The sequence below is a fragment of the Anabrus simplex genome, chromosome 8, assembly GCF_040414725.1.
Source record: "Anabrus simplex isolate iqAnaSimp1 chromosome 8, ASM4041472v1, whole genome shotgun sequence".
Taxonomy (NCBI): Eukaryota; Metazoa; Arthropoda; class Insecta; order Orthoptera; family Tettigoniidae; genus Anabrus; species Anabrus simplex.
Window position 1 is genome coordinate 131,875,449 of NC_090272.1, and position 25,087 is coordinate 131,900,535.

The 25,087-nt window shown below is 40.6% G+C and overlaps 1 protein-coding gene across 4 annotated transcripts in view; it reads left to right on the plus strand.

The window, feature by feature from the left end:
- The window catches only part of LOC136878893 (phospholipase A2 inhibitor beta), a 61,193-nt gene extending 40,591 nt beyond the window's left edge, over positions 1-20,602 (plus strand). The window contains exons 1-4 of one of the 4 annotated variants that reach the window (XM_067152480.2): positions 171-294; positions 7,031-7,174; positions 8,572-8,670; positions 19,182-20,602. In XM_067152480.2, the coding sequence (XP_067008581.2) occupies positions 19,183-20,556 (1,374 nt within the window). In that variant the 5' untranslated portion in view covers positions 171-294; positions 7,031-7,174; positions 8,572-8,670; position 19,182 and the 3' untranslated portion in view covers positions 20,557-20,602. Of the gene's footprint in view, positions 1-170; positions 295-6,851; positions 7,175-8,571; positions 8,671-19,181 lie in introns of those variants that run through there. The other 3 variants (XM_067152481.2, XM_067152479.2, XM_068228852.1) reach the window with 3 other exon arrangements.
- Positions 20,603-25,087: the final 4,485 nt, after the last annotated feature.

Here is a 25,087-nt window from a genome sequence, read left to right on the forward strand (position 1 = left end):
AATAATGTTATTGGTTCTTTTTCGCACAACTCCTTTTAAGGTTTTCGGAAGTACCTTTCCTGTTACCAGTCCTTTATTGATAAGAACAACAACTAAATACATAAATAAGCAATTAATTGCAGTATTAATAATCTAATCTATGCATCTCTACCTCTTAGTTCCGCTTCCAGGTATGGGGTCGTGGATGACGTAAAGTGATATTTTGCCGCATGTTTTACGGCTGATGCTCTTCCTGACGCAAACCTCAGTTGAGAAACTACTGAAGATGAAATGAATGGTGATGAATTACATTGGGTAAGAATGTGGAAGCCTATGAATAGGAATTGTCCCGGCATTTGCCTGGAAGTGAAAATGGCAAACCACAGAAAACCATAATCAGAACAGCCGACGGTGGGCTTCGAACCCAATTCATATTGTCTCTTATTCTTCGTTTATATCTCGGCTTACTCTACAAAAGTTGGAAGTACAAAGTATCTATTCCCCATTCTTGTATACCTTAGACGACGTTACCCTGCGAGTGATAATAATGGAGATATTCACCTATTTATATTTTTGTTGTTACTGTAAGTTCACCGAGCGAGTCGGCCGTGCGTTAGGATCGTGCAACTGTGAGCTTGCATTCGGGAGGTAGTGGGTTCGAGACCCACCGTCGGCAACCATGAAGATGGTTTTCCGTGGTTTCCTATTTTCACACCAGACAGATACTGGGGCTGTAACTTAATTAAGGACACGGCAGCTACCTTACCACTCTTAGCCCTTTCCTATCCTGTCATCGCCATAAGATCTATCTGTGTCGGTGCGACGTAAATCAAATTGTAAAATAAATAAATAAATAAATAAATAAATAAATAAATAAATAAATAAATAAATAAATAAATAAATAAATAAATAAATAAATAAATAAATAAATAAATAAATAAAGACAAGTCCATCAACGGTGAACATCTCTGACGTGGAAATATTATTCAGTCGTCGTGGTAACGAACTAACTGGTAATAATAACAATAATAATTTCCTGTGGCTATTTCTAGCCGGGTGCAGCCTTTGTAAGGCAGACCCTCCTATGAGGGTGGGTGGCATCTGCCATGTGTAGGTGACTCCGTGTTATTGTGGTGGAGGATAGTGTAATGTGTGGTGTGTGAGTTGCAGGGATGTTGGGGACAGCACAAACACCCAGCCCCCAAGCCACTGGAATTAACCAATGAAGGTTAAAATCCCCCACCGGCCGTGAATCGAACCTGGGACCCTCTGAACAGAAATCCAGTACGCTGACCATTCAGCCAACGAGTCGGACAACTAACTGGTGATGGTGGTGATTGTTATGATTGCTTATATAAGCTACAACACGCCATGGTCATTAGCCTCTATTGATCAGGGAGATCAAGGTGATGACTTTTGAAATGAGAATAAAAATGCGAAGGATCTATCACTCAAAGTGTAAAGAAGATGGTGGGGAGGGGATTGCAAACTTAGGCCTCGAATACCGTAAAATTGGCGAGCCGGAAGGAAACTATTGTGATGACCTTCAAAGTCACAAGCGCTTAAAACTTATCAACAATCACTGACTACTGGTATTGTTAACTGAATTGTGCTTATTACCTTCTATTGCCACTCCTCTCCACTAGACTACATTTTTTTCTGCAATAACGAAAATTAACGGTCAACGAGGTTAATAGACACGGAGCAATAAATGCAGTCTTATTTTCTGTGATTTTCATTCATATATTTGCCAGCATTCGATAACGTTGGTAATTTCAATCTTTGATCTAGGAAGCGAAAAGCACTTCGCAAACGGTTTTGAAGGTTTCAAGATTATTATTATTATTATTATTATTATTATTATTATTATTATTATTATTATTATTATTATTTACAACTTGATTTACGTCGCACTGACACAGATTGGTCTCATAGTGACGATGGATTCAAGATTATCAAACCGTGTTTCTCAGAAAAGGATCATCCCTCATAGACTGGGAGAAACCGTTGTCAGAAAATACTGCTTTCTGCTGGACGAAGTGGCAACACAATTCCGTCTAAATTTTGGATTGTTCATTGGCCTTAACACATATTACATCACCAGTTTTTATTGAATTTTACTGAAAATTTATCATTGTCTCGCCGTACCCAGGATTTGAACTCTCCTACATTCAATCACTCATCACAGACCGAACAGAAATGTTTACTTTTCTGTTTTTCACACGTACGCGGACCATAATAATTTTTACTATTTATTGTTATTTCCCCAAGCTAAGTAACCTCACCCTTGTATGGGAGAACTTCGATTTATTTAAAGAGGAATAAAACAGAAGTTGAAACTTGACGCAACAATGGAAAACGAGTTAACACATGTGGCTTTCTTTAACGAATATTATGCACTCACTCATAGTTGACAATGATCACGCTCCATTGATCACAAGGAAATTTACTAAAACGTTTAAAAATCTCGTTTGTTACAATTTAATTTAAAAGAACTTACTGTTACCGTGTTTTTGCGGTAGGTAGAGGTGAAAGAAGGTGCGGGCTTGAACGGGTCTCAAACTACGGAATCAAAGTTAATGTAAAATTTAACAAGGTTATATTTTCTTTTCAAAATTAAGAAATAACAAGTACGGCAGGTACAGAGTAGCAAGGCAACAAAAGGTGCAATTACAGTATTTTCAGTATTTGGGCTTCGAGCCCCGAATTCACACTTCTAGGGCAATTAGCCCAACTTTACTCCAAAATAAGTTTTACCAGAGGGGCAGAAAACCCTATTCATGTTCAGAAGCACTTGCTCCAAATTACACAGAAAAGCCTCCTCGAGGCATACAACACTCAATTTTCAAGAAAGAGCCACACGCTCTCAAACTCTAAGCCTCTCAAAGGCCACACCAAACTCCACCTTCAAGTTGTCCTCTCAGGACATAGACACAGGGGTAACATACCCAACCTACTGAGGTCTATTAAGTGAAAAAGGTTAATTACATGACCTCTAAAATAACAATTTGAGAGGAGGCGATCTGCACTCCTAATGTATTTGTTTCAAAACCTAATTTGGCTCTAGGCCACTGATGCAAGGGCTAATCCCATACTACAGAGGTGACTTTAGAAAAGAACAATTTACATTACATTAAGGAAGAATCGGTTGTGAGAAATAAGTTCACCTCAAAGCAATATGAGTGGGAGCTCGAGAGGGTTAAGCACTCTCTATCCCAATATGTAGCTTTAAAAGAGAATAGACGCTAAGAGTAGTTACATTTTAGGAAAAGGTTACATGGTGGAAACTCTTCGGACCCGCCCCGAGAGTTAAACTGCTGAGCTAGCAAGAAAAGAAGATATTAAAAGGCCATTACCTGGTTATTGAGCTGCTGCCCGAAGAAAGAGGCGCTTCCCGCCCCCTGCTATGTACTTTACACACTAAAAGATGGAACAGAAGTGGCGCAGAGACCCAAAAATCAGCAGTTTATATACTCTCGCGGAAAGTTCGAGGCGTTTTAGGGAAGAAAACACCCGCCCACAATCACTTTATTGGTTAGGGATAAGCAGCATATTCAAGTTGGGGGAAGATACATCAGATTGGTCAGAAATTAATTAAAGAAATTCGGGATTGGCTAAATACAAAACAAGGGGAAAGAGAGGGGTATACAGCCAACTTAAACAATAACAGAAAGAAATTTAACAAGAAACAAACTTTTGAAATAAAAATTTCTCCAAAAAACAGTTCTTTCACATCGCACTAGGGTGCACCATTGTAGTTTTTCAGTAGTGTCCTCTAGAAGAGAAAGTTCACACTTCTTACTACCGGTAAAACAAGAATACATCAAAAGTGGCACAGTTCAAAAACTCCAAACTTTCCAAGTAGTGACATCTTCTGAGAAACTTGAAAATTAATACCCTCGATAAAGTTCAGACTTCCTCCAGCAGAGGAGTTTCAACTGGCGCACATTTTCAGGCTAAGTTTTCTATGACAGGAGTGAAAGCTGAGTGAACATAAAAACAAAACAAACCAAACCCCATGGCACTACAGCCGTTGAAGGGCCTTGGCCTACCAAGCGACCGCTGCTCAGCCCGGAGGCCTGCAGATTACGAGGTGTCGTGTGGTCAGTACGAAGATTCCTCTCGGCCGTTATTCTTGGCTTTCTAGACCGGGGCCGCTATCTCACCGTCAGATAGCTCCTCAATTCTAATCACGTAGGCTGAGTGGACCTCGAACCAGCCCTCAGGTCCAGGTAAAAATCCCCGACCTGGCCGGGAATCTAACCCGGGGCCTCCGGGTAAGAGGCAGGCACGCTACCCCTACACCACGGGGCCGGCTGAGTGAACGTAGTGTATCTTATTCGTTATATACACGAACAGCTGTATGTATGGAAAAAAGAAAACCGCACTTGAACAGTGAATATCGTCGCTGCCTGGGACAAAACCTCCTATGTGAAATATTTTAGCTTAGAACTTTGACCGGTAAGGTTCTGTCATCTAAGGTGCAATATTTTGTGAATATCGTCAAGGCATTCTCGCTCTTCATAATGTATGTGCTGCGGGTCAGCATATCTCCAAAAATATTATCACATAGGAGTGACGATATATTCTAAGTTCCACGTCGGTTCGCGGTGCTGTTACACGATGCATGTACTTGCAGATGCGCAATAGAAACACCATTAACTATGCTGAATTTTGGTGTTTAAGAAGATGTCATTCGAAATCTGCTTCTCGTGAAACAGCGGCAAAGCGCTCGCTGAATGATTTGGAAGGTTGCGAGGTTGGGTCTTGTTCAAGGTATCATTTTGGATGTGTTGCCGTTCTTCAGTAATATAAATAAATACAAAAGTTAGTTTTTCAATAATACAAGTTTATAATATTAGTGTTAGTTTTCTTCTTCTTCTTCTTTGTTATAACAGGTCGGCAAAATAAAACTGCCCCGGAAAATATTTACAATGGGACGTCAGTGGTGGCCACTTCCAGCATCTTAGTTTACAATCCCGCAAATATGTTCTGTTGATAATGTTATTCACTTTTTCGTCTTACAGAGGCTTGGGATTGAGTATCGAGGTTCGTCTGGACGCTTTAACGAATGCACCATAATAAATGTGTAAGGATACATATGCATGTCCTTGTTGATAATGTTTAGACACTACGATCTCTTGATTCTCACTTGCACAGATAAACGGCGTTGAGATTTCCTGGGACTTCGTTCCAGGCTTTCTTTCACTCGAGCAATGTCTTCTAGTGTTCGAGCTCTTTTCGGATAATTTTTATTCGCTACAGAGCCCACTTCGCACCATTTTGTCACTAAGTTTTTCATTACAGACTTTGCTGGAGGTTTTGCCAAAAATTCCCGTCTTAAACAGTTTCGCACAGGTTTTCCACGAATCGTGCTTTCCATAACACTCAACAATGAACACGCACCGTTTTATCGTGAGCATCATTTCGTGTTGCATTCAACTCGTCGCTAAACACGTCTCACTCACACGTAACGACACAGCACCAACTCGGGACAGAGCATGCGGCAAATGCGCACGCGCAGACATCAATCAATCAATCAATCAATCAATCAATCAATCAATCAATCAATCAATCAATCAATCAATCAATCAATCAATCAATCAATCAATCAATCAATCAATCAATCAATCAATCAATCAATCAATCAATCAATCAATCAATCAATCAATCAATCAATCAATCAATCAATCAATCAATCAGTCACTACTGATCTGCATTTAGGGCAGTCGCCCAGGTGGCAGATTCCCTATCAGTTGTTTTCTTAGCCTTTCCTTAAATGATTGCAAAGAAATTGGAAATTTATTGAACATCTCCCTTGGTAAGTTATTCCAATCCCCTCCTATAAACGAATATTTGCCCCAGTTTGACCTCTTGAATTCCAGCTTTATCTTCATATTGTGATCTTTCCTACGTTTATAAATGCCATTCAAACTTATTCGTCTACTAATGTCATTCCACGCCATCTCTCCGCTGACAGCTCGGAACATACCACTTAGTCGAGCAGCTCTTCTTCTTTCTCTCAATTCTTCCCAACCCAAACGTTGCAACATTTTTGAAACGCTACTCTTTTGTTGGAAATCGCCCAGAACAAATCGAGCTGCTTTTCTTTGGATTTTTTTTTTCCAGTTCTTGAAGCAAGTAATCCTTGTGAGAGTCCCATACACTGGAACCATACTCTAGTTGGGGTCTTATCAGAGACTTATATGCCCTCTCCTTTACATCCTTACTACAAACCCTAAATACTCTCATAACCATGTGCAGAGATCTGTGCCCTTTATTTACAATCAGCTTTATGTGATTACCCCAATGAAGATCTCTCTTTATATTAATACCTAGGTATTTACAATGATCCCCAAAGGGAATTTTCACCCCATCAACGCAGTAATTAAAACTGAGAGGACTTTTCCTATTTGTGAAACTCACAAGCTGACTTTCGCGGTTTATCATCATACCATTGTCTACTGTCCATCTCACAACATTATCGAGGTCATTTTGCAGTTGCTCACAATCTTGTAACTTATTTATTACTCTGTACAGAATAACATCATCTGAAAAAAGCCTTATCTCTGATTCCACTTCTTTACACATGTCATATACATATATAAGAGAAAACATAAAGGTCCAATAATACTACCTTACAGGGACAGATAAAGCTTCGCGTACTCTAATTCTCTGAGTTCTTTTTTCTAGAAACAGAGCCACCCATTCAGTCACTCTTTTGTCTAGTCCAATTGCACTCATTTTTTTTCCAGTAGTCTCCCATGATCTACCCTATCAAATGCCTTAGACAGGTTAATCACGATACAGTTCAATTGACCTCCTGAATCCAGGATATCTGCTATATCTTGCTGGAATCCTACAAGTTCAGCTTTAGTGGAATAAACTTTCCTAAACCCAAACTGCTTTCTATCAAGCCAGTTATTAATTTCGCAAACATTTCATATATAATCAGAAAGAATGCTTTCCTAAAGCTTACATGCAATGCATGTCAAATTGACTGGTCTGTAATTTTCAGCTTTATATCTATCACCCTTTCCTTTATACACAGGGGCTACGATGACAACTCTCCATTCTTTTGGTGTAGCTTCTTCATGCAAACAATAATCAACATGTGATAGCAACCGTTTGGTGCATCGAAATCACGGTTTCCAGCATTTCCTGTGATGGGCAGTTCTCCTGTTCATTAACAAAGGTCAATTCTGCGTCACTCTTATAAATATTTTCCGGGACAATTTTATTTTGTCCACTCTGTATTATTACAACCGCACTAGACTAGCAACCACGACAGAAACACGGAAAAGTGAATACATCCACCGATACTATCAGGAAGGCATCCGGTCGTAAAACTGTGCTTAATCCACGCATAGTTCCTACCCCCAAGTAATTTGTATAAGACAGGAAGATTATTATTATTATTATTATTATTATTATTATTATTATTATTATTATTATTATTATTATTATTATGATTGTACAAGAACCTCATTTATCCGGATTAAGTGGGACCGGAACTGATCGAAAATCTGGATAATCCGGAAAAACTAAAAATCAAATACAGTACATGTTATATGATATATTAACATTAGTTGTACAGAAATTCCTTTTTCAATTGTACAAAATATATAAGAAGACTTCTTTTACGTTTACGACTCTGTTTCATGCACTAAAATAATGTGTGAGCTTTTTCTGTTTTACATTTGTATAGCGTTTGCGCGCAGCATGATCACGAAGACGTTTTACTAACATCAGTTCTGCCGGTGTGATTTCAGTCTGTGATTCTAAATAGGCCATCAGTTTGTCCACCTGCATTGTGGCATCTCCATGAGTCATTGTTTCTTGTGATGGAGCGCCGGTTTCATTTTTGAAATTCACCATCACTTTCGTCATTACTTGCCAAGGAACAAGAGGCAATATAATAATGTATTCATCTGTCATTATACCGTAGCCTGAATTACAGTCATTTATTTACGTCATTCACATCTACGTCCGAGCCTCCAGGAATGCGTGCAAATGCGTCAAGGAACTCAAAAGAGTCCACAGTTTCCCATTCTCAATTCCGGGCGAATGCCGGGACGGTACCTTTGATAGACCAAGGCCAACTTACTTCCAGTTCCTGGCCTTAACTATCTTGGCGGAAAAGACATTTGAAAAGAATCGACCCCGCAAAAGAAATACTGTACAAGTAAAAATATTTTTATTACTTTCGATCCGGATTAATGAGGACCGGATAAACGAGGTTCTCGTGCATTATTATTATTATTATTATTATTATTATTATTATTATTATTATTATTATTATTAGACCTACGTTTCACCATCTGATGACATATAGACCTTATTTCTAGTAACGTTAGTGTTAGGCAAATATCTCTCACGATTCATTACATCAGTAAGATCAGTAAGTACTGAGTGCTGATTGAATTCGTGTCATTCTATGGCAATACCAAGATGAGTGCTTTGAAGCCGCTTTATCTTGCCTGCTGTCAAGGCAGGTCAATAGATCATGCAGTATCAAAACAATTTTCTTATTTAATTTAGCTCCGTTTATGGGTTTACGAGAGATAATCACTTATATATGATATGTTCCAGGAAAGACTGACTTAAGACTGTTGTTCGGCACAGAGCTGACAACTGAGGGGCTGGCTGGACTGCGGACAGGAACTGGCTGCTGAGACATTCTGGATGAAGGTAAGGCATTTATATAAATGTATGTAAATGGAAAATCTAATTGGAACATTCACTTATTGCCAGTATCAACTACCCACGCAATTTACCTCGGACATTATCGTTTTTTTTGTTTGTTTTGTTTCCGAATTCGGGCAACTATGGATCGCATAGAACTTAAGGCTTCTTGGCCTTTTTTTTCCTCTTCTCTTCTCTTCTCTTCTCTTCTCTTCTCTTCTCTTCTCTTCTCTTCTCTTCTCTTCTCATCTTTCTCTCCTCTTCGGAAATGATCCGTTCCGGCCTCCGTGTTAGTGGTTTCCCTTCAAATAATGTTTTACCGGGCGAGTTGGCTGTGCAGTTAGGGGCGCGCAGCTGTGAGCTTTCATCCGGTAGATAGTGCGTTCGAGCCCCACTGTCGGCAGCCCTGAATTGGTTTTCAGTGGTTTCCCGTTTTCACATCAGGGGCTGTACCTTAATTAAGGCCACGACCGATTTCTTCCAATTCCTAGCCCATTTCTCTCCCACTGTCGTCATAGGACCTTTCTGTGTCGGTGCGACGTAAACCAATTTGTTAAAAATAAAATAAAATTAGACTGTCGACTCTTCTTCTGAACTGACTTCTATTGTGGATCATCTGCAGTGTAATTCCAACTTCTTCCGCGTCCCTCTTGACGTCTTCTACCAATGATGTATTTTAAGATCTTTATTGGTCAGTCGTTTGTCATCCATTCTTACAGGTGTCCATAGAATTTCAGCCTTCGTTTACGCATTGTGTCCGTGATCATTTCACTGTGCTTGTAGAGCTCCTCATTCCTCCTTTTCCCGTCAGTAGACGTCTGTCGTCCCAAAATTTTCCTCAGAATCTTCATATCCTTCTTTTCGAGTTCTTGCAGATCACCTTTTTAATGTTTAAAATAGGGCACTCTGAAGCTACATATTCTTCTTATTCTTTCTTTCTTCGTTATTCCCATTCATTGAGCGCGTTTGAACCTGTTCGTTGGTCGGATGGTTTTCGCCTTCTTATCCTCCCAAAATCTCTTCATGAATGCACTGTGTTGCATCTTGCGTTCAGTGGACCACTTCCTACCAGTTTTCTTTTTAGATTTCTCCACGAATTTGTGTTTGGCTACTATTGTGCTAAAAGCTCCACAATCTTCTCTGATGTCGCCCGTGATGTTCATTTCTTGAAGATCCGCCTTAGTTTCTTCCAGCCAGTTTATTTTGACCTCCTTTGAGTTGATTACTTTAGAGAATCTTTTGGTGAGTCTGTTGCTGTCCATTCTATAAATATGGCCATAGAATTTCAGGCGTCTCAAGCGTACGGTATCAGTGAACCTGTCAGTTAATGAATAGAGGTCTGCTGTTCTCCTCTTAATCCCATTCCATTTCCTCTCGTGGGACCATAAATTTCCCGGAGAATTTTCTTTTCTTGTTTTTCAATTTCTATAATTTTAGAGTGACCTCCAAGAGATATGGTTTCTGAGGCGTATAAAGCTTCCGGCAAAACAACTGTCTTGTAATGTCGCAATTTTGCATTACGCGGTATGACTCTCTTGTTGTAGTAATTCCACGTTAGTCTGTACGCCTCATGGAGTTTAGTGGCTCTTCCTATGTTTGCTCTACTGTCTAGTCCCAATGGTAGTATGATTTCTCCAAGGTATTTGAAGGAGTACACCTGTGAAATTGCGCCGTTTTCTATCTCTAGCGGAGTGTTTTTGCTATGTTGATGTAGATTTTCCATGAACGGGTTTTTTTCGTACGATATCTGGAAGGTTGCCTTTGATGCTATAATCTCTGAACGGCGTGTCTGCTTTCATATGTAGTCTTAGTAATGATTGCTATGTCATCAGAAAAGGCTAAACATTCCCAAGTTTCCGATGCTTACACCTTTGACGTCCCTTTCCGATTCTCTAATCACTTTGTCTAGAACTAAGTTAAATAGAATAGGGGAGATGTAGTCACCTTGACGAACGCCCGTACATATTTCATAAGGCTCAGAAATTTCCCCAAGGAATTTCACTCTAGAAGTCGTATTCGTGCGAGTTTGCCGGATTAGTTCTCCGGTCTTACTGTCCACTCTAAGTTCTTCCAGAGTATCAAAATCGGACTGTCTGTCCACAGAATCATATGCCTTCTTAAAGTCCACAAAAGTGACGATCGTGCTGGTGGCTTGACGGATCCTTAATATCGTCTTCAAATTCCTTATTTGTTCAGCACATGATAAACCTTTCCTGAAACCCGCTTGGTACTCGCCGATCAGGTGATCTGTAAACGGCTTAAGTGTACTTTATAAAGAATTTTGTATGTGATCAGTAGTAGGGAGATGCCCCTGTAGTTGTTTGGCTCCACCTTGTCGCCTTTTTTGCGGAGTGGGTGTATTAATGCGCACTTCCAATCCTGCGGGATCGTTTCAGCTTCCCAGATTTCTACTAGGGTTGCATGAATTCTGCTTACGAGGTCATCTACTTTACAAATCTCCGCGGTGATGCCATCCTCTCCAAGGGTTTTATTATTTTTTAGCGATCGGATGATCTCTGCTGCTTCTTGTATTGTCGGCGGTTGTGAATTAGGGTTCGGCATGGGCATTTCGAAGAACAGTTTTTTTCTTGTTTTGGAGGATCAGAGTTGAGGTGGTCTCGGAAGTAGTCAGTTGGAATCGAGTAGTTCTCTTTGCAGCAGTCACTGGATGGACTGAGTAGTTCAGTGGTTGTTGTTGCCGGTCCCAAGCCCGGGTAAAGGATGAGGGATGGTTTTGACTATATATTTGTCAATCGTAAAAGATAATTTAGCCAGAAGACACCAATAGGCACCTATCGATCTCAACAATCGAGTTGTAATCTTGTGATCATACCATTATGATCACCCCTGCATTATCTTCAACTTGAAACATTGGCGTGATGGATAGCACCTTATACAGCAACTACCTCAGGCTTCGGTTTCTCTCGATCATCGGATTCTGGGAGATCGGGATCATCATGCAGAAAAGAGTCGGAGCTTCTCACGATCTCTTCGTCCCAAGAAAAGAACTTTCTTAGGTACAATTAATGTGAACATCCTGCTGAAAACAGGAGAGCTTAAATAGCTCACGGATACCTTGGACATATTATTATTATTATTATTATTATTATTATTATTATTATTATTATTATTATTATTATTATTATTATTATTATTATTATTATTATTATTATTACATAACTATGTACAATGTGTTTATAATTATGACTGATATTATAGCACTATTTTATTATAATAAGCTATTATTCGTCCTAGTGGGGTTTTAAACGCACAAATAGATATGCAAAGTATGTGGTAACATATCACGGTGTCTCACCCGTCCGACTCCTTGGCTGAATGGTCAGCGTACTGCCCTTCTTCTCAGAGGGTCCAGGGCTCGATTCTTGGCCGGGTAGGGGATTTTAATTGCTTCTGATTAATTCTTCTGGCTGTTTCTTCTGGATGTTTGTGTCTATCCCAACGCCTTCCTCTTCATATTCAGACACCAAACTACACTACCAACCACCACAGAAACACGCAATAGTGAATACATCCCTGCATATAGGGTTGGCGCCAGGAATGGCTTCCGACCTTAAAACAGGAACAAATCCGGCGGTGGCGGGGGCGGCGGCGGTGGTGGTGGTGGAGGTAATAGAAGAAGAGACAGCATGTTTCACTTAACAGTCGTCAGGCGCCTTTCCTCTAGTGCTTCTAAAGATATTTTCAATTATGTTTTTGAAATGTATAAGTAAAGCCAGTCCAAACAATGAATGCCCATCAAGTATGTCATGCGACATCCAGTGTCAACGGGAAACGTCGGTTTATTTCTCACTCGAAACAAAATGTTGTTGAATGTGTAATTTGATGAGCCCAATCCATAGAATGGTCTCAGATTAGTCTAGTGCATCATTTCGTTTGTGTAGTTGTTTAGTCAACAGTCCATAGACTGGTTTATGCAGCTTCCATGCCACCCTGTTCTGTGATACGTAACTACTACATCTTACATCTGCTCTAATCTACTTGTCATATTCTTACCTTGGTCTACCTCTACAGTTCTTACCGCCTACACTTCCCTCATAAACCAACTGAACAAGTCCTGGCTGTCTTAAGATGTGTCCGATCATTCTATCTCTTCTCGTCAAATTCGGCCAAATCGATCTCCTCTCACTAGTTCGATTCAGTATGTATTCATTCGTGAATCGATCTATCCATCTCACCATCAGCATTCTTCTGTAACACCACATTTCTGAGCTAGTTATCGTCCATGTTTCACTTCCATATAATGCCACGCTCCATACAAAAGACTTCAAAAACGTCTTTCTAATTCCTATATCAATGTTCGAAGTGAGCAAATTTCATTTCTTAAGAAAGGCCTTCCTTACTTGCACAAGCCTGCATTTAGTTATTTTATTACCCAAGTAACAATATTAATCTATTTCCTCTAAGACTTCATTTCCTAATCTAATATTTCCTAAATCATCTGACTTCCTTCAAATGCATTTCATTACTTTTGTTTTAGACCTATTTATTTTCATCTTATACTCCTTCCCCAAAACTCAGTCCATACTATTCAACAATTTCTCCAGATCTTCTGCAGTCTCAGATAAAATAATATCATCGACAATTTTCAGGGTTTCGAATTCCTCGCTTTGGATTGAGATTCCCTTTCCAAATTCCTCTTTGATTTCCTTTACCACCTGTTCTATATAAACATTGAAAAGGTGAGGGGACAAACTACAGTCTTGCTTCACCCCTTTCTGGATTGTTGCTTCTCTCTCAAAGACCTCGATTCATTCCGTTTAAAGATAATTATTGACGGTGACAATTAGTATTTCCAGCAGCGTTCTATCGACTGGGCACATAAAATTACACTTTAAACAGCATTCCGTTTGCAATGAGAACCTAAATTACGTTTTCCGTTGACACTGGACGTCGTATGACTTATTTGATGAGCATTTCTTCTTTGGACTGTCTCTACCTTTGCCTTTCAAAAACGAAATTGAAAATATCTTGCGAAACACCAAAGAAAAGGCTCTTAACGACATTCAGGTGAGACGCCCTAGACTTATATTTCACACTCTGAACTTATATAGGGTGACGCATAAATCAGTTAACGAAAAATTCATAGTGAAATGCAGCATTAATGGTGTATACATAAACAGTTGTTATCCCATATAAATAGTTCAAAGAGGCTTCAATTGTTATCTAAACATATAAGGCACAATTCAAACATTGATTTAAATATCTTGTCATACAAGTCCCCCATTATTATCCAACATATTTCTAAATTCTTATTCAATCAAATCCCTTGGATGCAGTAGGTTTTGTGGCCTCGTAGTGAAGACTTTGTCCTTCAATATCCTTCACGTTGAAAAATCATCACATGGTGTAAGGTCCAGTGATCTCGACGGCCAATCTATTTTACCCCCGCCTTCCAGTCCACTTTACAAAATGGTAATTCAAAAATTCACGGACTTTTAATCCGTCCATAGTGCGGCGGAGCATCTTCTTGCTACCAAATAAGGTTGTTTCGTGCTGCTTCAAACATAGGGCTATAACCTATAACTTCTCTTAACATTCGAGGGTAACTGTTCGTAGTCACGGCCTCTATCAAGAAAAGGGATTATCATTCCTTCGCTGCGTATGCCTGTTCAAATCATAACTCGAGGAACTCCAGGAACATTCATCCTCAAGCAAACACCGTGAATTTCCTACACGCAGTTACGTTTGTTAGCCATTTTTCCTTCCTTTCTTAATCCGTTTACAGTTCAGGGTTGGTTTTACCTTCGGACTCAGTGAGTGAACCCACTTCTACCACCTCAAGGGCATTGTCCTGCAGCGTGAGACTTTGGTTCGGGGATAAAACTGGGTAGGAGGACCAATACCTCGCCCAGGTGGCCTCAGCTGCTGTGCTGAACAGGGGCCTTGTAGGGGGGATGGAGAAGATTGGAAAGGATAGACAAGGAAGAAGGAACACGGTGGAATCCCGGCATTTACCTAGAGGAGAAGTGGGAAACCACGGAAAACCACTTCGAGGATGGCTGAGGTGGGAATCGAACCCCCTATACTCAGTTGACTTCGTGGGGCTGAGTGGACCCCGTTCCAGTCCGCGTATCACTTTTCAAATTTCGTGCCAGAGGCGGGAATCGAACCCGGGCCTCCGGGGGTGGCAGCTAATCACTACACCACAGAGGCCAACTGTCAGCTATTTTATTAAACTTAAAACATGGTTCATAAGATCTCACAATTGCTTTGTAAAAGTTAGGATCACTTTCAATTCGGATCACATAAGACAAGAAAGCTGACTTTTCTCGAAAGCCGTTAGCATTACGAAGAAAATGCAAATCACGTTTCTTGTAGAAGATTGGATATCACGGCCACACGGTGCACTTCATTTTTCGATAGGGTCAACCGTTTACTCGTTATTTTAGTTGATGTCCAGCTCCTTGGCTGAATGTTCATTGTAGTCGCCTTCGGTTCAGAGAGCCCCAGGTTCTGTTCCCGGCCGGATCGGAGATTTTAACCTTAAACGGTTATTTCCACTGACTCGGGAACTGGGTGTTTGTACTGTTCCCAACATTCCTGCAACTCACACACTACATACACAACTATCCTCCATTACAAAATCACGCAGTTGCTACACATGGCAGATGCCGCCCACCCTCGTTGGAGAGTCTGCCTTACAAAGGCTGCACCGGCTAGAAAGAGCCACACGAAATTATTAATATTAGTTGATGTAGGGTAAAAATTATCCTAATTTGGGACTTCTTCTTCTTCTTCTTCTTCTTCTTCTTCTTCTTCTTCTTCTTCTTCTTCTTCTTCTTCTTCTTCTTCTTCTTTGAATCTGTCTTGTGGCAAGTATCAGCTGGACGTCCTCCATGATATTCTGTCCTGAGTATCTTTTGTCTCAGCTGTTCATAGCTTCTACCTTGCTTAACATTCCAAACCTTCTTCCTCTTCCGTTTCTTACATCTATTTTTCCGTCCATCATCCCCTGTTGAATACAATTTCTACGTAGTGTATGACCGAATAAGGATACTTTCCTCTCCCTTATCATTTTCATCATCAGGTGTCTGTTCTCTCCTACTCTTCTTACCACTTCTTAATTTCTCACTTTATCTGTCCACTTCCCTTTTTCTTTTCTGCTCCACATCCATATTTCAAAACTTTCAAAATACTTTGTATCTTTCTTTCTTGATGTCCATGGTTTATCTCCGTATGGCACCACACTCCACACAAAACACTTTGCGAACCTATTACCACAATTAATAGGGATTGCTTTGGACGTCAAAAGCCCTTTCACCTTTCCGAAAGATTCTTTACCCATAGATATTCTGCTTCTTACAACTTCTGTACAGCTTCCATTCCATGTCAATAGACTACCCAAATATCTGAATGACTTTACTTATTCCAATTTCTTTCCCACTAGTGTTATATTGATAACAGTTTCCTCCTTTACTACTCTCATCCCCTTAGTCTTGCCAATGTTGACCTTCATTCCGAACTCTTTGCCCACTCTTTCAATATTTTCCAACATGACTTGTATATTATCTTTCTCTGATTTTGCTAATGCCGCCACATAATCTGTGTATTTTATGGTGTTTATTGTTATTTTGGGACATACACTTGTAAAATCCCCCACTAGTTCGAAACGGTGAAATATATCACAATCAAAAGTATCCACTGCGTGACTCGGCATGTCAAGCTAGCTATACCTTTACCAAATTTCGGCTCAGTCGGGGACACTCCGGAGATAAAAATGTATTTTTACCAAATGCATGGATTTTCACGAAACTTTGTGGGAATGTCACCAACATAAAAGTAGAGATATCACGAACATTTCTTTCATATACAATTAATAGTTTTCACAAAATATTTCTTTTTGAAATTTTAATTCCATTTTTTCATGAAATTTAATTAACATGTTAATGTAAATTCGTAATTACGTCGATAATACTTCTTTTAAAAGTACTGCGTGTAGATTTTTCTGTACATAATTTGTATCTTTCTTTCTTTCTTTCTTTCTTTCTTTCTTTCTTTCTTTCTTTCTTTCTTTCTTTCTTTATTTCTTTCTTAATTTGCCTACCCTCCAGAGTTGGTTTTCCCTCGGACTCAGCGAAGGATCCCACCTCTACCACCTCAAGCAGTGTCCTGGAGTGTGAGACATTGGGTCGGGGGATACAACTGGGGAGGATGACCAGTACCTCGCCCAGGCGGCCTCACCAGCTATGCTGAACAGGGGCCTTGTGGGGGATGGGAAGATTGGAAGGGATAGACAAGGAGGAGGGTAGGGTGCGGCCGTGGCATTTGCCTGGAGGAGAAGTGGGAAACCACGGAAAACCACTTCCAGGATGGCTGAGGTAGGAATCGAACCCACCTCTACTCAGTTGACCTCCCGAGGCTGAGTGGACCCCGTTCCAGCCCTCGTACCACTTTTCAAATTTCGTGGCAGAGCCGAGAATCGAACCCGGGCCTCCGGGGATGGCAGCTAATCACGCTAACCACCACACCACAGAGGCAAACTAGTGATTTACTGAGAAAAGAGTACCGACAGCCAATATGTTCCGAAGTATTAAACGATGCTTGTGTTCAACTGGGGAAATTGGAAGGAAACCTACTTCAGATATTTCTGTGCGTGTCATAATAAAGAGGTTCTTTTAAGTGCTGTCCGGAATGTCCCTCATATTGTTTCATATTCATTTTTACAAAAGACCAAAATCAGCCGATCATCTGTGAGTATTATTATACTAGCGGGAAAAGAAATCCAAACACCATGAAATAAGGATTGTAGAATACCCAAATGTAGGCAATATATTTGTCGAGGTAACATATTTAATTGATTAAAGGTACAAGACTACAGCTTAATATCCGCGCGAGAAAAGCCATCGCAAATGTGCCATGCAGGTTCTTTAATAACCGGTGTAATCGCCTGACTGTTGAATGCAGCATGCAAACGTGCATGCATTGTGTCGTACAGATGCCGGATGTCAGCTTGTGGGATGGAGTTGTATACCTGTTGCAGATGATTGGTCAATATAGGGACGGTTAATGCCGGTTGTGGATGTCGCTGGAGTTGTCCTCCAATGATGTCCCATACGTGCTCTATTGGGGACAGATCGGGGGATCGAGCAGGCCAAGGCAACATGTCGACGACCGGGCGAGTTGGCCGTGCGTGTAGAGGCGCGCGGCTGTGAGCTTGCATCCGGGAGATCGTGGGTTCGAGCCCCACTGTCGGCAGCCCTGAAGATGGTTTTTCGTGGTTTCCCATTTTCACACCAGGCAAATGCTGGGGCTGTACCTTAATTAAGGCCACGGCCGCTTCCTTCCAACTCCTAGGCCTTTCCTATCCCATCGTCGCCATAAGACCTATCTGTGTCGGTGCGACGTAAAGCAATTAGCAACATGTCGACGCTCTGTAGAGCACGTTGGGTTACAACAGCGGCATGGGGGCGTGTGTTGTCCTGTTGGAAAACACCCCAAGGAATGTTCTTCATGAATGGCAGCACAACAGGTTGAATCACCAGACGGACGTACACATCTGCAGTCAGGGTGCTCCTGCTGTCATAGGAAATTGCTCCCCAGACCAGAACTCCCAGTGTAGGTCAAGTGTGTCGACGCCGCAGACAGGTGGAATGCAGGCGACCACCTCGCCTCCTTCCAACCAACACACGGCCATCACTAGCACCAAGGCAGAACCGACTTTAATCAGAAAGCGCAACGGACCTCCACTCAATCCTCGAATGAGCGCTCGCTTGACACCACTGATATCGCAGACGGTGGTGGTTTGAGGTAAGTGGAATGCACGCCACAGGGCGTCTGGCTCGGAGCTGTCCTGCAAGTAACAGATTTCGAACAGTTAGTTGCGTCACTGTGGTGCCAACTGCCGCTCGAATTGCTGCTGTAGGCGCTGTCCGCTGCGTCACAACCATACGCCGAATACGGCGGTCCTCTCTCTCGGTGGTGCCACGGGGACGTCCGGAGTCCGGTCTTCTTGCGAGCGTACCTTCTCGTGACCACTGCTGCCAGCACGCACGCACAGTGGAGACATTCCTGCGAAGTCGTTCTGCAATAGCGCGGAAGGAAAATCCACCTTCACGTAGCCGTATTATACGGCCTCGTTCAATCACAGTGAGCTGTTGAGAATGGCCTCTTGGTCGTCGTAAAGGCATTCTTGACCCACTCACAGTCACTCCATTCAATCTCACAGGTAACTAACACTCTCGCACAGCACAGCCCGTATTTAAAGCAAACCTGATGTGCAACGTCATGGGGCCGCCACTAGCGCCACGCTAATGCGATCTGCGGGAAATTTGAATCAACTTCTTCTTTCATATGTATAAACAAGCCTACCAACGTTCGTTAATCTAACACAATCCCTTCATGGTATTTGGATATTATTATTATTATTATTATTATTATTATTATTATTATTATTATTATTATTATTATTATTATTATTATTATTATTATTATTATTATTATTATTATTATATCACCTTGCAAATAATGAGAATAATGCTCTGATTGTGTTATTTCAGGATGGGGACGAGAGACTGGTCCTGGATACTCGTCACCACACTGGTGGCCCTCATGCTGAAGGAGGTCCTCACTAGCTCCTGCCCTACAGTGTGCCACTGTCAACCCGTGGATCGCGTGTCTCGCGATAAGACCAGGATGTTTAACGACTGCTCCAACAGATCTCTGGAAAGTCTTCCGGAACACTACAGCCACCACGCGTTAAAACTTAACATATCATTCAATCGATTTTCAAAACTAGCAGCGGACTTTTTCGGAAAAGGAAGCCACGATTTACGTTCTGTCTTCTTGAATAACAACAGTATCACAGCCATTGCGGAGTCAACCTTTCGGGTTCTACCTTCACTTTGGATGTTGGATCTCAGTGGTAATAAACTGGAGACTTTAGAAAAGTATACCTTCAAGAACAATACTTCACTATGGTCACTTATACTTCGAGGAAACAACATCAAACTTCCTGCGAACACAATCTTTTTAGAAGCGCCATTTCTGGTGAGGTTAGATTTGAGCTACAATAACCTTGAAACCTTAGACGATAATACATTCTTAAGCATGAATAAACTGAAATCTCTCAGGTTGCATAATAATAGGCTAAATAGTTTGTCTAAGTCTTGGTTTCGAGGTCTAAAGAATCTTCATCACTTGTTTCTGGAAGATAACAACTTGCATTATCTTAATCCTGACACTTTTGTGTATACTGAAAGCCTGATCGAGTTGAGTCTGAGCAGGAATAACCTCATGATTTCGTCTGGACAGCCGTTCCTAAGGATTCATACCTTGGAGAGGTTGTATCTAAATGGATGCAATTTAACATTTCTGCCAGGGATGATGTTCGAAATGATGACGAGACTACGATACTTATTTGTGAGCAATAATCGTTTAAGGACTCTAGACTACGGTATGCTGGTTTATTTTGAAGACCTGGTGTACCTTAATGCGTGTGACAATTTACTTTCCTGTGATTGTGATCTTAAAGACACGTGGCAATGGTGTAAATATCGGAATATCAAGGCAGATGTCAACTGTGGTGTGAGTGGACAAATACTGGAAATGTGTGCTGGCAGCTGGAATGTCGTGGGAGACCTGGTGTGCAATGCTACTACCACCACCATTACCCCCATTACCACCACTTCCACCACAAAAACATCAACAGAATCACCACCGTTATCATCACCAGAAGCTGTTTCATCCGAGTCCAGTAACGTGGGACTATTTGCAGGGATTGGTATCGCACTGTTGTTGGTAGTACTGATCGCACTGGGAATCGGGTACTGGCACTACTCCACAAGGCGGTCGTCCCACCCCAGGCAAGACCCACACATGACCACTAGACTGGTGGACATGTTACCCTTTCACAACGAGCAAGATGAATATTAATGTATTACTATTAATTTAATTTAAATAAAAAACGTTAATAACACAACATAGGCTTACAGAGTGTCTGGTGAAGAACTTCTACAAAACTCAAACATCTTGATATGATGTTAAAAAAAAACTGCTATATGTATTCAAACCTTACTGTAAAGAAATCAGGTATTCACATTTGGGATTATAACTCCGAACTAAAGAGGCACCGTTTGGTTAAAAAGGTGGGACATGAAAGAAGACATAACTCTCGGTGGACCTTAGTTAAACACGTGAACAATGTTGTGAGGTGGACAGAGGACAATGGTATGATGGTAAACGGCATAAAACGTGAGCTTATAAGATTTTTTTAACGATTTGCTTTACGTCGCACCGAAACTGATAGGTCTTATAGCAACGATGGAGTAGGAAAGGCCTCGGAGTGGAAATGAAGCAGCCGTGGCCTTAAGTAAAGTAGAGCCCCAGCATTTGCCTGGTGTAAAATGGGAAATCGCAGAAAACCAACTTCAGGGCTGCAGATAGTGGGGTTCGAACCCATTATCTCTCGAATACAAGCTCACAGCTGCGCACCCCTAACCGCACGGCTAACTCGCCCTGTAGTTTGTAAGTTTCCCCAATCGGAAAAGTCCCCTCAGTTTTAATTACTGCGTTGAAGGGGCGAGAGTAAGTACTAGGGATTACTACAAGTACCTAGGTGTTAATACAGGGTGTCCTTAAAACAGGTCCCAATATTTACAGAGAAGGCAGCACGCAACAAACGAAGGAAAAAAAGTCCTGTAAACATTAGTCGCAAACCTAGTATCTTCGGAGTTATGGTACCATAAATGATCACAATGTCTTTGATTTTCTCTTCACATGTACTCGATGTGACCGCCATCTATGGCACTGCAGCCTTTCACCCTACGTCGCATGGAATCACACATTCGTTGGAACACCCCTGGCTGTTGCCGTATTGCATCACAGGCATTCAACACGCGTTTTCATAGTGTTTCCGCATAATTTATGGGGATCGCTTGCACCATGGTCTTCACATGTCCCCAAAGCCAAAAATGTTAATGTCAGGCGAACGGGTAGGCCAAGATACTGGATTTTCCCGATCAATCCATCGCTCACGGAAGACCCGTGCTAGGTGTCGCCTAACCGTACGATAAAAATGGGTCGGTGTCCCATCATAACACAACACGCTAGTAGGTTTACTACCAATGTTTAGGTAGGAACTTATTCCCGTCTTTTTATTGCATATGACCCTCCGTAAATTATTGGAGCATCGTGATAATTGATTGTAGTGGTAGCGGACCATAACTCCCAAGATACTGAGTTAGCGATCGATGTTTATTGGGCCTTATTTCCTCCGTTTGTTACGTGTTGCCTCCGCTGTAAAGGACAACCTGTATAAGGACTGAGCTTATTTATTTATTTATTTATTTATCTATTTATTTATTTATTTATTTATTTATTTATTTATTAGTGCCTTTTTACAGTGGCGAAGTCATGGCTCGAGGCCCTCTCTTACACTTAACCACATACTAATCAAAATCTTACATAAAATACTGGGATATTTAATATAGTTAAAACTACATAAATTAATAGAATTGAAAACTAAATTTAATTAAATTACTAACTAAATTAATATAAAAACTAATTAATATTAAAAATTCTTAAAAATGACGAATCCTCAGGCACGTACACATTTATATATCAAGCATTCAGTCAGCTGTCCTCAGCAGGAAGTCTCGGCAGGTGACGTTGAATCTTGATTAAGGGCTAGTTTATCTGACCTGAGCTGGCAGGGAATTCCATAATCTGGCGCCGGTCTCCACAAATAATTTATTAATTTTATTTGTGCGGTGCACAAGAATAGAAAAAAAGGATCTAGAACGTGTATTTGAGCTGTGAAATGATGATAAAAAGGTGAATTTAGAAGAAATATACAGTGGCTGACTTTCAGCTAACACTCTAAATATCGTCGTTAAAATGTGTAGCTGTCGACGTTTATCAGGTTTCAGCCACGAAAGAGCTTGTTAGTATGGGATGATATGAACATCGTACCCGATATATATATATATATATATATATATATATATATATATATATATATATATATAAAATAAGAGTTTTGTCTGTACATTGCTCAGAATGTGAAAAGAATGGTATTTCTGTATCGGTCATGTCCACAGTAACAAGGAAATGCACTTTTCACTTTTCCGTAATTTCTGTCTGTCTGTCTGTCTGTATGTATGTATGTATGTATGTATGTATGTATGTATGTATGTATGTATGTATGTATGTATGTATGTATGTATGTATGTATGTACACGCATCACTAGAAAACGGCTAAAGAATTTAATGAAAATCGGTAGGCATGGTCGGGAAATCAGTTGCTACAATTTAAGCCATAAATAATTTTATTCACGCTGATGGAAATGGTAGTTTAGGGGAAGACCTAAAATTTTATTCTCAAATATTTATGTTATTAATGGTCCTATCTTAATGAAAATCAGTATGCAAAGTTAAAAAATAAGTCGCTACAATCTAGGTTATAAATACTCTTATTGATGCCGAAAGAAATGGTAGTTTAGGGGAAGGACTAAAGTTAAATTCTGGAATGTTTATGTTATTAGTGGCCCTATCTTAGTGAAAATCGGTATGCAAAGTAGGGAAATAAGTCGCTACAATCTAGGTCATAAATATTTTTATTCACGCTCACTGCAATGGTAGTTTAGGGGAAGGCTTAAAATTTAATTCTCAAATATTTGTGTTATTAGTGGTCCTATCGACAAATACTACATTACTAAAGTTATATAGTATTAAATTTCCGATCATTTATGTCTTATACATTTTTACCGTACCGGCTATGATAACAGAGATATTCATGAATGTGGATTTTTGTTGCTAAGTCCGTATCAGCGCCAAGTCACGAGAAAATGGGTAAACAGAATTTAATGAAAATCGTTATGTGAAGTCGCAGAATAAGGAACTACAGTCTACACTATAAGTAATTTCGTAAGATGCCCTAATATTACAGAGTCTAAAGAAAACTAAATGTAAAGGCCTACAATACAGAATGCTCATAACACTGAACGACAATAACATTACATTGTTGCCAGTCATGTCCGACAGATGGGATTACCGCTGTATACCGAGTATATTTTTAATTTGCTTTACGTCGCACCGACACAGATAAGTATTATGGCGACAATGGGATAGGAAAAGGCTAGGAGTGGAAAAGAAGTGGCCCTGGCGTTAATTACCTGTACAGTACAGCCCCAGCATTTGCCTGGTGTGAAAATGGGAGACCATGGAAAATTATCTTCAGGGCTGTCGACAGTGGTTTTCGAACCCACTACCTCCCGGATGCAAACTCACAGCTGCGCGCCCCTAACCGCACGGTTAACTCACCCGGTCGTACCAAGTATAACAGTCTGCCTGAATATTGGCGGGAAGTAGCTGAAGAGTTAGATAACCTTCTTCTTAAGTATACCATTCCTCTGGTTCATAAATTTTCTGATACTACAGGTACGTAACAAAATGGTTCATCATAGCAGTCAATCCCTACCCTGAGGCACTGATTGGAATGCGTAGTGTGTATATTTAACGGAACAATGGCAAAGGAGTGTTCATGGCTGTCTGCGGCCTGGACATTCCAGCACTGGAACTTTGGACTGTTAGATCGGCATCGTAGTACTGTTCGTTAAAAGTGAGAACATGTCCGGTTTTTCATTTGATCGAGTATTTTATATGATAACATTGCTTTTAAATGCTACATTGATACTGATGTTTTTGTAATGGCCTAAGTTAACTGTAGTTAGGAAAACCACAAAGACAGTCTTTCTGAGAATCCCGTAGCGAAGCACGGGTACATCAGCTAGTTGTAAATAAATCGCAGGCAGGAATTCAGTGATTGTTGAAGTTCTCTCGTCATGTCAACTAAAACAACGTCACAATAATCAAGAGTAGGGAGAACCACTGTCGGTATTAGTTTGGCCTTTAGCTCAAAAGGAAATATATCCCTCTGCCGTTTAAGAGGGTAAAGCACACCAGAAATCTTTTTACGGATTTCGTCCGTATGATTAGACCAATCAAGTGTTTCATTCATAATTACGCCGAGATTTTAAACCGTTTTACTGTAGGAAATAATGCTACCATTCAGTAGGAGAGGCGGGATTGCGACATTGTTTGAGCAGCTCAGTAATTTTCGTGATCCAATTATTATTGCCTGAGATTTTGTGGAGTTTAGTATAAGAGAATTTCGTTGTGCATGTATACTGAGTCGTCGGAGGTCACTGTTAATATGTTGTTTGTTTCACCTAAGTCTGAAGTCTTGCAGTGACGATAAATTTGAAGGTCGTCAGCATAGAAGTGGTGTGTGTTATTTCCTGTCATAGATGGTATGTCATTGATATAAATACAGAAAAGTGGTAATCATATTGACGAGGTTGTTAACAAAGGCTATAGATATCTTCACATGATTGTGATGGTATGGAGGGTTTGTAGTAAGGATGTAAAGGTGAGAGCGTGTAAGTCTCTGGTAAGACCCCAATTA